Raw genomic sequence first — 15,854 nt, 5'->3', positions numbered from 1 at the left:
CAGCATTTTACTCAGCGTTGAGTAGGGCCTGCTGCCAGCAGAAGGATAACATGGGGAAAGAAATGATGGTGGTGATAATAATTACAATTGCAGCTGATGCTTATACGGTGCTTACCACGTGCCAGACATCAGTGCTGCTCATTTTTAACAAATACTTATTTTGAGAGAGAGAGAATGCACGCAAGTGCACGCACAAGTGGAGGAAGGGACAGTGAGAGGGAGAGAGAGAGAATCCTAAGCAGGCTCTGTGCTGTCAGCATGGAGCTGGATGTGGGGCTTGATCTCATGACCTTGAGGTAGATCATGACCTGAGCTGAAATCAAGAGTCAGAGGCTTAACCAACTGAGCCACCCCAGCACCTCAACACCACTCATTTAATACTCCCAATGACACTTATGACTGGATGCTATTATTATGTCCGCTTTGCAGATGAGGAATCCGAGGCATGGAGTGTTTAGGTGAGTTGCCCAAGGGTAGAGCTGGGATTGGAACCAGGGTCTGGCCCACAGTCCGTGGGCTCAGGCATCCTGGGAAGACATCTCCCATCACTGCCTCAGGCTCACAAGGGCAGGGTGTGTCCTCTGTGCTGTGTGCTGTCATTCTGTGGTCACTTGCTCTGCTCTGTCCCCGTCATGTCACCTCCAGCCTCCCGGTCCCAGGTCTAAGGCCATAGAAATGTCAGGGCAATGTAGTTACTTCTTCAGCTGCCTCCCCTGCTATTCTAGGATGCTGAGGTCACATCTCTTCTGTCCTGATCCCTGCTTCTCCAGGGCCCAGCCACATACCACGTTTTATCTCTTTAATCAAAGACTAGTGAGTGTTTTTTTTTTTTTTTTTCAGGGCCATTCCCCTTATCCTCAGGGAAATTTGTTGCCCTCCCAGCTCCCGGCACACTCCCATGCCTTACTTTGCACTAGTAAAACCTTGGTTTGCTAGCATAGTTCATTCCGGAAACATGCTTGTCTTCCAAAGCACTCGTATGTCAAAGCGAATTTCTAGAACCATGGGCTCAGTTGTGATCACGTGACATTCGGCATCACACACTACTCGCGTTGCAAGACATGGCTCGTTTGTCAAGTTGAAATTTATTAGAAATGTTTGCTCCTCTTGTGGAACGCTCACAGAATAAGTTTTGGGGGTGTTACTGTATTTGGTAAGCGTGCTGCTTTTCAGGCTTTGGGATTGTTTAATGGAAGACTTTCCTTCTCTTCCATTTTATGCATTTGCTTCTTGGAGTTTTGGTGAGTTTTCCAGCAGGGTGTTCTAGTTAGAATAGCTTCGCTTCACCGTCTTGTACCAGAAATGCTGCTGGGCTCGGTTCCTCCTGCTGCTGGGTTTGCTTCCTGCCCTGTGGCCCCCCATTTGCATTTGTTCCAGACCTAAGCACTCAGTACTTGTTGTGCATCAGGTACTGATAGGCCCTGGACTGCCCCAGGGAACAAGACAGTCCTGCTTCCCTCTCTGATGTCCCAGTTCAGGGGAGAGACACAGGCACACAAGGAGGACATTGTCCAGGGGGTGGAAGTGGTTGTGAAGAAAAACAAAATAAGGGGATGTGACCAGGTGCTGCTTCCGTCGGTGGTCAGGAACTGGGGAAGGGGGCTTTAAGCACAGGAGCCACCATCGCTATAAGGTTGGAAGCCCAGCATGTCTGGAGGATGTGCCCAAGGGGAGACCAGGTTGGAGAGGCCCCGGGGAGCTGAGGGTTTGGTTCTGAGCTGGGAGGGAGTCCAGTGGAGGGCTCTCAGCAGGAGGTGGGGCCTCATGACGCTCCTGAGGGGAGAGTGGGTTGGAGTAGCACAAGTAGGGAGCAGGTTGTCCTCAGGAAGGAAGCCCAGGGCTCGCCTCTGGGAACCACACAGGGAAGATCAGCATGGCCCCTGCACAAGGATGGCATGCAAATTCGTGAAGCATTCCATATTTAAAAAAAAAAAAAAAAAAAAAAAAAAGGAAGGAAGGAAGGAAGCCAGGTTGGCCTGGATGGGTACTGGCTGTGAAAATGGCGAAGGGTGGGTGGTGGCACAGTTGGGCTTTGCTGAGGCGTCGGTGAACTGGGGGCGTGCTCAGGGGGTGGCTCCCTGTGTCGCCGTGAGCGATGGGGAGTGCAGGTGCTGTGCGTGATGCTTCGTGCAGCTCTTGAGTTCAGCTATAAGCATTCCCATACAGTCTCTCTGGCCTCCCCGGAGCTGTCTTTGCGTGCTGGACAGCGCCCAGGACGGTGGCCATGTAACATGTGGGTGCTACACTCAGTGCTCCCTGCGAGCAGGTTACAGGCTTGACAGAAAATGAATTGGTGGCCTGGCTTGCCTCTCCCCAGCATCCTCCTGCTCAGACTGCCCCTCAGCTTCCCATCAGCACAGGTAGGGTCCCCAAGCTGTTCTGATCCTGCTCCCATGGCCTGCATTTTGGGTACTTGGTAGACAGGGAGGAAAAGGAAGATCCCCCCCAAACTCTCACTTTACTGATTATTTCTAGTTTCCGTCACAAAGGCTTGCTGGAGGGAGAAGAGAATGAAAGATTAAAGGAAGATCGGGGGTAATTGGCTGTTAGCATCCGTCCCGCACCTGCTGCGGCTGAGCAAGCGTTGGCTCTTCCCAGGAAGCTTAGAAATGAACTGATAACTGAAAGCCTCAGGGCCCATATTTCACCCCTTTACAGAAAGTCCACAGGCCTAAAATTTAAAGTAGACCTTCCCAGGGGCACCTGGGTGGCTCAGTCGGTTGAGCATCTGACTTCGCCTCAGGTCATGATCTCACGGTGTGTGGGTTCGAGCCCCGCGTCTGGCTCTGTGCTGACAGCTCGGAGCCTGGAGCCTGCTTCGGATTCTGTGTCTCCTTCTCTCTCTGCCCCTCCCCCACTTGTGCTCTGACTCTCTCTGCCTCTCAAAAATAAAATAAATGCAAAAAAAAATTTTTTAAGTAGACCTTCCCGGGGCAGCCCAGTCCTTGTCTCATGACCTGTAGAATAGCCTGAGTTTGGCAGCAAAAAGAAAAAGAAAGCAAAAAGAAAGACCCGGTGCTTTCGGAAACCCATCCCAGTGGCTTGGCACCGTGAGGCTGTTGCCTCTTCCTTTTTTAGGTACAGGTACAGTTGTCCCTTAAACAACACCGATTTTAACTGTCTGGGTCCACTTCAACGCAGATTTTTTTTTCAGTAAGTACAGCACAACTGTAAATATATTTTCTCTTCCTTATGATTTTCTCCATAACATTTTCTTTTCTCTAACTTGCTTTATGGTAAGAATACAGTATAAAATACATAGAACTTGGGAGGAGGGGATGGGCTAAATGGGGAAAGGGCATTAAGGAATCTACTCCTGAAACCGTTGTTGCACTATATGCTCACTAACTTGGATGTAAATTTAAAAATTTAAAAATTAATTAATTAAAAAATAGATAAAATGAAACACATAGAACTTATACATATGTGTTAATTGTTTATGTTATTGGTAAGGCTTCTGGCCAACAGTAGGCTATGAGTCATTATGTTTTGGGGGTGTTAAAAATTATATGCAGGAGGGGCGCCTGGGCGGCTCAGTCGGTTAAGCGTCTGACCCTTGGCTTTGGCTGGAGTCATGATCTCACGGTTTTGTGGATTTGAGCCCCTCATTGGGCTCTGCGCTGAAGGTACAGAGTCTGCTTGGGATCCTCTGTCTCCCTCTCTCTGCCCCTCCCCCACTCGCGCTGTCTCTGTCTCTCTCTCTCAAAATAAATAAATAAACTTAAAAAAAAAAGTTGTATGTAGGGGTTCAACTTCACAGGGGGTGAGTGCTCTTCCCCCTCATGTTGTTCCACAATCAACTGTGTAAGTTTTTCTTGACATCTTGTTTTTTTGTTTTTTTTTTTGAACTTTAACAACAACAAAAATAGTCTCCATGCCCATCGTGGGGCTGGAACTCACAACCCCGACATCAAGAGTCGCACACTCCACCAACTGAGCCAGCCGGGGGCCCCCTCCTCCCGACATTTTAACGATAATATAATACAGAATAAGGCATTACTCATTATATTTGGCACAAATGTTGGGAAGGACACATTTATAGGACACACACTCCCTCCTAAGTAAGCATTATCCCAGACTTTATACACTGTTTTCTCCTTTAAACCTTGTCCCATCCTACAGCTGAGAAAATTGAGCCTCGGGTAACATAACAAGCCAAGTCACAGAGCTCGTATGGGGCCCAGTGAGCCAGGGTCTCTGTTGTCCACACACCCTGGGCAGTGGCAGTGATCTGTGAGTGTCCCTGTGGATGGCATGTGGTTCATGGTGGTGAGTCTCGAAGCCCTCCCTCTGTGATCCAGTGAATCCAAAACACTGAATTTGTCAACGGCTTGTTCGTGGACAGTTTTTAAACTATCCGCTATTAAATCCCTGCCCGGAGCTTAGGCAGATAAAGAAATTTACCCCACATCGCACAGCTCGTAAAACCCTAAATCCTGGAAGATTAAAACCAATACTTACTAATACTTCAAGCATGAGGGCTTTGTGATAATTTAGGGAGGATGATCTGTGCTTTCTGAGAATTTGAAATAAAAAGTTACTTAAAAAAGATAACAATATTGTAATGACACTATATGGACGTGAAAGAAGAAATGTTTAAAAAATGATCCCACCCCCAAAAATAATAAATAAATAAAAATAAAAAATGATCCCCATCCTGGCCTAACCACCTTAACAAATCTCCTGTGGGTGGCTGGCCATGTTTATGCATACTTTACATAATTATAATCAAGGTCAGGGCGCCTGGGTGGCTCAGTTGAGCATCTGACTTCGGCTCAGGTCAGAGTTTGCGAGTTTGCGTCCCGCTTCAAGCTTGCTGCTGTCAGCATAGAGCCTGCTTTGGATCCTCTGTCCCCCTCTCTCTCTGCCCGTCCCCTGCTAGCACTCTCTATCTCTCTCAAAAATATATAAAAAAACAAAAATCAAGGCAAAGATCCAGTGGTATTTTCTGGTCACTTCATGAATCATTATAGTATTTTTTAGTGTTGCTATGTTTTCTTCGTTATAGCCATTTTACTGATAGACTAGGATTTTCTTAGCCTTTAGTTCATTTCTCAGTTTTTACCTCCTCTCTCTCTCTGCCCTACACCCTCACTGCCCTGCAATTTAACAGTATCCCTGCTGATCTAAGGGCAGTGATCTGAAATTGCCCCCAGAGTGGACGGAACCCATAAAATCTTGGTTTGGGCTTTTTAAAATAAAGTAGTAATTGGGGACGGGGGGGTTCTTACTGTTAAAACATGAAACTTGCTCTCCTTCCTCCCACCATTAGTTTTTGCCAAGCAGTAAGCCAGGACTGCTAGGCACACCTTTAAGAGCTGTTAACATTTGACAATCAGCCGCAACCAAGTTCCGTTAACGGAGCTGTGCTAACTGGTGTCCCCGTTAATGGAAAAGGCATTGTCCACTCTGGTTGCCCAGGTTACGCCTCCAGTGTGTTTTATGTATTAGGTGTGGGCCGGGAGCACTTAAAAATAAATCAGCCGGGTCAAGGCAAACATTAATCCTTGCTCCAGAGCTTGTTCTTATTATTTTAAGTTAATGAGCCGGAGCAGAAGCAGTCTAAAGCCCCCCAGTGAACTGCGGGTCAGATGATGTTTTATTTTCTGACCGGGTGGGTGGTCAAGGTATGGACCTGTAGCACATGGGTTTGTATTCAGCTGATCCTAGGTTGGCCTATAGAACCGAGCTCTTCTGCTGATTCACTCTGCCCTGCAGGGAGTTCTTGGGTCACTAGTGGATGTCATTTAAAGGTTTAGCCTTCTGCTCTCAGGAAGTTGACCCATACCTATTTCTGAAGCACTGAGCTAAGGGTCTGGGATGGTAAATGAGCTTTGGGGCCTGCTGCCAGCCTTAGGGGTGTGCAGTCCAGGGGGAGAGCTGTAAACTTGAGCAGGCAACAGTTCAGGTGGCCCTTGGGCTGATACAAGTTTAAGGGAGTGAAGGCTCCTAGGGATGAGGAGTCAGGAGGAGTTTCACGTGATACAGAGGTTGAGTGAGTGAATGAAACTTAGTTCATTCACTCACTCAACTAGTATTTATTGAGCTGGGAACACAGTAATGAGCAGGTTCCTACTTTTGTAAAACTATGTTTGAGTCTAGGAGAAGGCAGATGGCAAAAAGAGGTCATTTCAGAGAGTAGGATTAAAAAACTTAAAGAGGGGGCACCTGGGTGGCTCAGTCGGTTGAGCATCCAACTCTCGATTTTGGCTCGGGTCATGATCCCAGGATTGTGGGATCGAGCCCCATGTCGGGCTCTGTGCTGAGCGTGGAGTCTGCTTAAGGTTCTCTCTCCCTCTTCCCCCTTCTCCTACTTGCTGTCTCTAAAAAAAACCCACAAAAACAAAAACAAAAACTAAAAGAAGATCTAGAGAAAGGGAATAGCACGTGCCAAGGCCCTGAGGCAGCAGGAGCCCAATGTGTATGACCTTCCTTCAGGTCTCAGCTGCAACATCTCCTCACTAGAGAAGCCTCCTGTTCATTATGTCTCAAATGGAGCATTTCATTTCACTTGCTTCCCCCATACGTTGCTTTACTTTTCTTGCTGGTATTCGTAACATGACTTTTTTTTTTTTATATTCATCTATTTGTTTGTTTGCTTTCAGTCCCCAGCTAGAATGTAAAGTCTGTGAGATCTGGGACTTTGTTTTGTTTATTGCTGTTTCTCAGGTGCCTAAAACGTTGCCTGGAACACAGTAAATGCTTAGTGAATTCTTGGATAGGCACATAAAAGGTCCATGTGGTTGTGCATAGAGAACAAGGAAGACAGCGGGACAAGATTGAGAGGACGGCGTAGATGAGAAGGAGGGTATGCCAAGCAATTCGGAGGGAAAGTATAAGACCTCTGCAGGGGTAGTGCAAAGACCAGACACATGAGGGCATAAGGACTCATCTAGAAGGCAAACCAAAGAGCCTTCAGTGGAAATCAGAGAGAGCATTAACCCTTCTTGTATCTACTACATTGATCCTTCCTCCCTCTCTCCCTCCTTTTCTTTCTCCCTTTTCTTTCCCTTTCCCTGTTATTGAGCACTTACTAAGCCCTTTTGGCATCAGAGATAGAAAAGAAAAATAAGGTAAGCTGGGATATTTGACTTCAGAGAGAGCAGTAGTCCGTCCCAAAGATTTGGAAGGAGAGAATCCAATTACACCAAAATGCAGGAAACTGAATTACCCGGACAGAAACTTTTATGCGTGTTCCTAGCTATTCTTTGTTGCTTACAGCATTAACATCGGCGAGTGGTAATTGGCTTAAAGATGATAGTTCTGGGAGTTCACGTCTGACTCACTAATGCTGATGGACATATATCCATTTATATAAGTGACAGTCAATTATTATGAAGGATTAACATAGCAGTTGGTAAATAAGATCAGCGTAAACATGTAGAAGTCGATTCACATGGATTTAATGAAAAGAGCATGGAAATACTTGTACTTACCATGGGAAGAACATGTTTGTGTGTGTATCAGCCTCTTTGACTGGACTTCGCAAGACAAGAAAGAATCGTCTCTTTTCTTTCCCCTCAGGACTAATCCCGGCTAACGGGAAGATGAATGTGACCGTGAAGTTCACACCATTTCACTATGGGATTGCACAAATAAAAATGCAGCTATGGATCTCACAGTTCAACTCTCAACCATACGAATGTGTCTTCACCGGAACATGCTGTCCCAACGTGGCTTTACCGTATGGCTGCTTTGGAATGTCTTTTGTTTCTTCCTAAAATTTGTTTAAAGTAATTCCTAAGTCGCCATTTCTTCCCATTCTTTCTTTCTTGTAGCAGAATGCCATTACAACCGTACGTAAGATGATGAGCTTTCATAAAATACTCTTTATAAAATATGGGGCGCCTGGGTGGCTCAGTCGGTTAAGTGTCCGACTTCGGCTCAGGTCACAATCTCGCGGTCTGTGAGTTCGAGACCCGCGTCGGGCTCTGTGCTGACAGCTGAGAGCCTGGAGCCTGTTTCCGATTCTGTGTCTCCCTCTCTCTCTGACCCTCCCCCGTTCATGCTCTGTCTCTCTCTGTCTCAAAAATAAATAAACGTTAAAAAAAAAATTAAAAAAAAATAATAATGCACAGAATAGCTCTAGGCTTGTAGCGGTAGTTGTTCCTACTGAGAGGGGAAGAGATGACCAAGAAGAGATGGTGTGAGGGATACTTGCTTTTACTGATTACTACTGCTGGGCTGGTTGAGTTTTGACCTTATGCATGTATTTCATGTATGTACATTACACATTACATACATGATCGTATGTATGTATTACACTCTATTTTATTTTTTATTTTTTTAAGTTTATTTATTTATTGAGAGAGAGAGAGAGAGTGGGGGAGGGACAGAGAGGGAGGGATTGAGAGAGAATCCCAACTAGGCTCTGAGCTATCAGTGCAGAGCCCGATGCAGGGCTTGAACTCCCACGCTGCGAGCTCGTGACCTGAGCCAAAGTCAGATGTTTAACTGACTGAGCCACCCAGGTGCCCCCCTACACTCTATTTTAAATGTAAATCATAAGACAGGAACAGCATAACTATTTTCAAATTTTCAACATGACATCATTTTTCTTAATGTTTATTTATTTTTGAGACAGAAAAAGAACACAAGTGGGGGAGGGTCACAGGGAAGAGGAGCGACAGAGAGAAAGGGAGACACAGAATCCAAAGCAGGCTCCAGCTCTAAGCTGTCAGCACAGAGCCCGACGTGGGGCTTGAACTCATGAACTGTGAAATCATGACCTGAGCCAAAGTTGGACGCCGACTGAGCCACCCAGGTGCCTCAATATGATGTTATAATTAGTTGAATGCCTGCTGTGCGCAGTGTCCATTGCAAAGCCCTATGGGACACAGTCTACACTCTGAAGACACTCACAGCAGAGGAGCTAAAAGAAGTCAGGTATAACAAGTGACTTCAACATAAGGCAAAAATGAAAATGTGCCACATGGGAGGTTGTTTTTTTTTTTTTTAAACTCATCAGGATTCACAGAGTAAAGGTGTGAAATGAGATTCAGTTTTACTTTGTAACAAATTTTTTCTGAACTTCTATTTCTATTTGACTGTGAGCGTGTATTTTTATATCCCAATATATCTGGTTAAAGTTACACATTTTTCCTAATATGCGTGATTTGTATAAAAGCTAAAGGAAAACTTGTCACAGCATAAGGAAAATCCTTACAGATGTTTTGAAAAGGATAAAGAAATATCTGGAGTTTCCTTTTCACATAGAGATACACATCCCACGTTGACATCATTAAGCATATTGAAAGTAGAGTAACACCCCCATATCAAAATATGAATGAACTCCATGATTATATATTTATGTCATGACTCTTCCTAAAAATTCAAAGCAGACTAAATCAACTGTAGGATGTTAATGTGGCCTGCTGAACCCGAATCCCGCAAGTAACCACGGTAGAAATAAAATCATCCTGGCAATGAACGAGTAGCATTGGATATGAGGGAAAGACCATAGTAATTTTTCTGATATTAGGTAACTGGCCACACAAAATGCTATTTGCCGTCTCATGTCGTATGCTGTGATGTACAAATGGCTTTCTTAAAGACCTCGCTTGAATGGATTGTTGCTTCCCAAGACATGTTCTTTTTTTTTTTTTTTTTTATTGAATTTTTTTTTTAACGTTTATTTATTTTTGAGACAGAGAGAGACAGAGCATGAACAGGGGGAGGGTCAGAGAGAGAGGGAGACACAGAATCGGAAACAGGCTCCAGGCTCTGAGCTGTCAGCACAGAGCCCGACGCGGAGCTCGAACTCACGGACCATGAGATCATGACCTGAGCCGAAGTCGGACGCTTAACGGACTGAGCCCCCCCAAGACATGTTCTTAAATGTACGAGGGCGTTGTACAGTAGAAGCACCATGCAAATGCAGACATACCCTGTTTTTAAACTACTATGTTTTGGTCACCCAGCTGGAATTTAATGTCTCATTTAGTACACACTTGATGTTTTCAAGGACTATGCCTCAAGACCTACGTATCTCCCCAGACTGTAGATAGTACTAGAACATATAAATTCCACCATGAAGGAAGAAAATTATCCTGGCCTCAGTGCTCTCTGAAAGATTCATAGGTTGCTGGGTCTTGTTTGGTTTTTGTCATTGCAGAATATAGTGTATGATGGAATTCCTCAAGTTCCCCGAGTAACTCCTTGTTAAAATTTACCATTTTCTTCGACCCCTTCGTTTCCATCGTCAGCCGTTAGATTGAGTGAGGAGACTGTTTTTCCACGCCTTCAAAGATGTGGAAACAAAAATGTTTCCCAATGTTTATAGCAGAGGTGGTGTCGACGCTCTGATGAGATGTGGACACTGGGCCACAGCTCGCCCCCTGACCCGCTGCCTCTGCCCTGCACGTCGCAGCCCTCAGTCAGTGTGTGTCTTGCCAAAGGGCATGTTCTCTCAGGCTATCGACCTTTCAAGATACTCTTATGTAGGCAGTGTTAAGTTTGAGATTGCTGGTGTGTCCCATGTTATGCAGTGGGGGTAGGGGTTCAGCATGTGTATTGTGATTGTCAGAATGAATAAACGTTAGGGGCGCCTGGGTGGCTCAGTCCGTTAAGCGTCTGACTTCAGTTCAGGTCATGATCTCACAGCTCGTGGGTTCGAGCCCCGCGTCGGGCTCTGTGCTGACAGCTCAGAGCCTGGAGCCTGCTTCGGATTCTGTGTCTCCCTCGCTCTCTGCCCCCCCCCCCCCCCCCGCTCGTGCTCCATCTCTCTCTTTCAAAAAAATAAACATTAAAAAAAATTAAGAATGAGCAAACGTTAGGGTATTCCTTTTTCTGTAATATCATGGACATAAGTCATTTTGCAAAACAAGTGTTCACATATTGTAGCTTGAAGAAATGCCTCACAGTATTGAACGTGACGCAGTTCTACTACATCTCGTAATAAATAAGTCCGGTAGCTTCTGTAGGCACGGTAATAGCGCTGCCTATACCTACATGTGTCCAAGACAGTTTTCAGTTGCAGAAAAGATCTCAAATATTAGTCCGAGTTGCTTTTTAAAAGATCTTCCTGGCAGTGCCTAGGTGACTCAGTTGATTGAGAATCTGACTCTTGATTTTGGCTCAGGTCATGATCCCAGGGTCCTGGGATCAAGCCCCACGTTGGGCTCCAAGCGGAGTGTGGAGCTTGCTTGAGATTCTCTTCTCTCTCCCACCCTCTGCCCCTCCCCCTCACATACACATGCGTGTGTGTGTGTGCACACGTGCACTCTATCTCTCTAAAAAAAAAAAAAACTTACTGTAAACAGTGGCTATAATCATTCTTTTACTAGGAAGATAAATCAGTATAAGATTTTTTTTTAATGTAGTAGATTTAGCTGTTGAAAACCAACAGCCTAGAAATGAATCACACTAGACTGTGAGAGCATTTTTCAGTGTGTCACATTGTCCTCTTGTTATATTCTTCAAGAAGGTAAAGAAAAGCACCCATTGGTAGACTATTTTGATACATATGATTGTACGCTGGTATACTGACATTGCATTTATTTTAGTAGACCACTGTTTTACTTTTTTTTTAATATAAAGCTTTCTTTCTTTCTTTCTTTCTTTCTTTCTTTCTTTCTTTCTTCCTTTCTTTCAGTAGGCTTCACGCCCAACGTGGGGCTTGAACTCCCGACCCTGAGATCAAGAGTTCCGTGCCCTACCGACTGAGCCAGCCAGGCGTCCTAGTAGACCACTGTTTTAGCACATAAATTTATTTTCAGTGCAGATATAGTCATTAATTGACCAAAAGCCATGGTATTACCAGAAGGAACATTAAAAATAGAAAGCTTGTGGGGCACCTGGCTGACTCAGTCAGTAGAGCATGTGACTCCTGATCTCGGGGTTGTAAATCCGAGCCCCCACATTGGGTGTAGTGATTACCTAAAAAAATCCTTTAAAAAATAGGAAACTTGGGGTGCCTGGGTGGCTCAGTCGGTTAAGCGTCCGACTTCGGCTCAGGTCACGATCTCACGGTCTGTGAGTTCGAGGCCCGCGTCGGGCTCTGTGCTGACTGCTCAGTGCCTGGAGCCTGTTTCAGATTCTGTGTCTCCCTCTCTCTCTCTGACCCTCCCCCGTTCATGCTCTGTCTCTCTCTGTCTCAAAAATAAATAAACGTTAAAAAAAAAATAAAAAAAAAAATAGGAACCTTGCATTGTTGGATCATATACTAATTTAATACCTGTTTTAAACTATAGATTAGAAGAATTTGAAAGATTAAATGCTCTTTCTAAGAGAGTGGATGTTCCTCCAGAAAAGGCAATGACACACATAAATTTTCACCGCCTGCCACCAAAAATAAAGCCCCCAAAGATTAAGGTAACATGCGCATTACACTCAACACGCTGGAAGGAATGATAGAGAAGCAAAATAAGTGACTTTTCCCTCCTGATTTGGTCTCAGGAAATTGAATATCACGACTTGAGATTTCCAGTGGACTTATCAAATCCGTTTGCTGTGGCAACTGTTTTAAACCAAGAACCAGGGAAATTGAAGATTAAAGAATTAAGAGAAGGTAACTGGTCGATTCATTATAAATCAGCCCCGGGCGGAACAGGAAAGAATTATTGCTTGTCGCATTTTTAAAAAAAATTTTTTTTTAATTTTATTTTTACATTTATTTATTTTTGAGAGACAGAGTGAGACAAAGTGAGAGTGGGGGAGGGGCAGAGAGAGAGGGAGACACAGAATCCGAGGCAGGCTCCAGGCTCCGAGCCGTCAGCCCAGAGCCCGACGCGGGGCTCGAACTCATGAACCTCGAGATCCTGACCTGAGCCGAAGTCGGACGCTCAACCGACTGAGCCCCCCAGGCGCCCCACTGCTTGCCACATTTACTGTTAATGAACAGCAGCAACGAAGCTGAGATTGCTGTTGTGTTTTGCCATTAGAAATGTGTTTTTGGGGGCGCCTGGGTGGCTCAGTCGGTTAAGCATCCGACTTCGGCTCAGGTCATGATCTCACGGTCTGTGAGTTCGAGCCCCACGTCGGGCTCTGTGCTGACAGCTCAGAGCCTGGAGCCTGCTTCCGATTCTGTGTCTCCCTCTCTCTCTGACCCTCCCCCGTTCATGCTCTGTCTCTCTCTGTCTCAAAAATAAATAAACATTAAAAAATAATTTAAAAAAAAAAAAAGAAAGAAATGTGTTTTTGTCTTAGCAGATGATTCTGATTTGACTCTGGTATAATCATCGTTTGCTTCTGCCCTCAGTTTTGGACCAAGGCAATGAGATTTCAAAAACAAGACAGATGAAGGAAGCACTGTTTGAACAGAAAGTCAGACAGGACACTTATGAAGAGATGGAAAATCACCTTAAGTGGTAAATATTGAGCAATTATTTATATCAAATGAAAATACAGTGTTTTTAGTAATGGCTTTTTTTTTTTTTTTTTTAGTAATGGCTTTTTATACATGAGACACGATGAAATATAACAGCTTTTTGTGCCCTTTTAGAAGTTTGATTATTCCCTCTCCTCCACTGGCCCTCCGACGTTTCCATTAGGACTAAATTATTGCGAGCAAACACGTTCTTTCCTCAGTGTGACCAGACAGTGGCAGAACCAGGACCCTGCTCCCTCTGGCCACTGCTGCCAGCGTCCCATCTCTCTCTCCGCAGGTGCCCCAACTCTTGCCCCAGCATTAGCCTCCTGTGCCCTGGGCAGTGTGCCCCAGGGGCCTTGCGGGGAGCCCAGCAGTGCGGGCTAGGGGTTAGGAGAGGCCCTGGGGAGGGGGGGTCTGAAACTCAGCCGTGAGACTTCTGTCTTGTGCTCCTGCAGTCAAAATAGAGCCCTTTCCACAATTTGTTACGAGTTCATACCAGATGCATCCGTGTGCACAGACTCCACTAACGTAAACTTTAGGAACTCTTGAATTGAGCAAAAAAAGACACTGTTAGAGTCTTTGAGAGGCCGCCTCGTCCACGCCCCACCTCCACACTTCCTGGACAGAAGGAAGGTGCGCTGAGCCCCAGGGCCCTCACAGATGCCCCCTGCGGCCCCCCTGCTTGCACAGAGGACCACCCTTAGTTTCTCACGGAAGCACCTCTGCTTCCGTGGCAGTCTGTATCCACGGGCTGGCCTCCATTAAATGGGAAGAACGCCAAGTACCTTCAGATCATTTTTTAAAATACTCTTTCCCTATTATACGAAATGATCATGTTGTCATTGTCGAAAACCTGAAAAATACATATTTTTTAAGTGTAGAGAAGGGAAAAAAAAAATCTCTATAATGTGCTAATGACCACCATTAGCCCTGGTGTATTTCCTTCCTTCTGTGCTTCTTTGCAGCATACCTGAAGTCACATCCTAAATTCAGTTTTGTATGCTGTGTTCTTCACTTCATGTTTTCCCCTGGCTGTTTTTGTTGAAAGCTTTTTAAACCTGCCAGTAACACCCATAGACACTTGACATGGGTTCTTCACACTTGACACTTGACATGTCACCGGTTGCTGACATTACGCCATATCTACTCCTCCCTCTCCACATACACACGCTTCACACGCGTCTTTCTTTGAACCATTGGAAAGTAAGTTGCAGATGTCATGAGGCTTCACTCTTAGGGACTTGAGCATGTAGTTCCTAAGAACAAGGACATTCTCCAACATTACCATAATCACTTCCAAGAACGCTGACATTGATACCATAATATTATCATCTCCAGCCTATATGCAGATTTACCTGGTTGTCTCAATAATGTCCTTTCTATCTGGCTTTTTTGTTTGTTTTTGGAGAGGAAGAATCCAGCATCCAAAGGTCATACAATATGTATTTAGCTTCTAGGTCTCTTCACTCTCCTTCTCATCGTAGCTGCTATTTATTTTTGAATATGTGCCAGCCTCCACAGTCAATACACTCCATATAAGAGTTTTCTAAACTGTGGTAAAATTCACCAAACGCAAAGTTCACCATCTTAGCCATTTTCAAGGGTACAATGCAGAAGTTTTTCGTGTATTCACGGGGCTGTGCAGCCATCACCATTACTCAACTCCAGAATATTTGCATCACTCCAGAAAGAAACCCCATACCCATTAGGCAGTCGCTCCCCAGTCCTCTCTCCCCTCCCCCAGCACTTGGTGACCACTATTATATCTCTGTAGATTCGCATATTCCAGACATTTCATTTATTTTTTACTTAAAAAAATTTTTTTAACGTTTATTTATTTTTGAGACAGAGAGAGACAAAGCGTGAATGGGGGAGGGTCGGGGAGAGGGAGACACAGAATCTGAAACAGGCTCCAGGCTCCGAGCTGTCAGCACAGAGCCCGACATGGGGCTCGAACTCACGGACCACAAGATCGTGACCTGAGCCAAAGTCGGACGCTTAACCGACTGAGCCACCCAGGCACCCCTGGACATTTCATTTAAATGGAATCATACAGGGGCGCCTGGGTGGCTCAGTTGTTTAAGCACCCACCTTTGGCTCAGGTCGTGATCTCATGGTTCATGAGTTCGAGCCCTGTGATGGGCTCTGTGCTGACAGGTCAGAGCCCAGATTCTGTGTCTCCCTGTCTTTCTCTCTCTTTCTCTGCCCCTCCCCAGCTCACACTCTCTCCCTGTCAAAAATAAAGAAACATTGAAAAAAAATAAATGGAATCATACACACCCATACGGCCTTTTGTAACTGGCTTCTTTCATTGAACACGGTTTAAAGGTTCATCTACATCATAGCATCTGTTGGGGCTTTGTTGCTTTTTATGGCTGCATACTATTCCATTGTATGGCCATGCGGTGTTTTGTTTATCTGTTTCTCAGTTGATGGGCATTGGGTGGTCTTCATTTTTTGGCCATCATGAATAATGCTGCTGTGAACATTCACACACAAGTTTTTGTGTGAGCGCATCTTTTCAGTCCTCTTGGGTACGTGCCTA

General features: G+C 45.1%; 1 protein-coding gene, 1 long non-coding RNA gene and 1 pseudogene across 3 annotated transcripts in view; 2 read left to right on the top strand and 1 right to left on the bottom strand.

The window, feature by feature from the left end:
• CFAP221 (cilia and flagella associated protein 221) overlaps positions 1-15,854 on the top strand; it is a 112,417-nt gene that overhangs the window by 51,486 nt on the left and 45,077 nt on the right. For both annotated transcript variants that reach the window (XM_030327572.1, XM_030327573.1), the window contains exons 8-11: positions 7,525-7,684; positions 12,192-12,312; positions 12,397-12,508; positions 13,199-13,307. In XM_030327572.1, coding sequence (XP_030183432.1) covers positions 7,525-7,684; positions 12,192-12,312; positions 12,397-12,508; positions 13,199-13,307 — 502 coding nt within the window. The remainder of the gene's footprint in view (positions 1-7,524; positions 7,685-12,191; positions 12,313-12,396; positions 12,509-13,198; positions 13,308-15,854) is intronic.
• LOC115522013 lies at positions 921-15,382 on the bottom strand. Its single transcript, XR_003971227.1, has 3 exons — positions 15,364-15,382; positions 15,065-15,066; positions 921-995 (listed from the first exon to the last, which is right to left on the bottom strand). It is a non-coding gene; the product is annotated as an uncharacterized LOC115522013 (long non-coding RNA).
• LOC115522573 lies at positions 1,832-1,925 on the top strand (annotated as a pseudogene).

This window comes from Lynx canadensis, chromosome C1 (genome assembly GCF_007474595.2).
Source record: "Lynx canadensis isolate LIC74 chromosome C1, mLynCan4.pri.v2, whole genome shotgun sequence".
Taxonomy (NCBI): Eukaryota; Metazoa; Chordata; class Mammalia; order Carnivora; family Felidae; genus Lynx; species Lynx canadensis.
The sequence above is the reverse complement of the archived record's forward strand: the minus strand, read 5'-3'. Positions and strand labels throughout refer to the sequence as shown.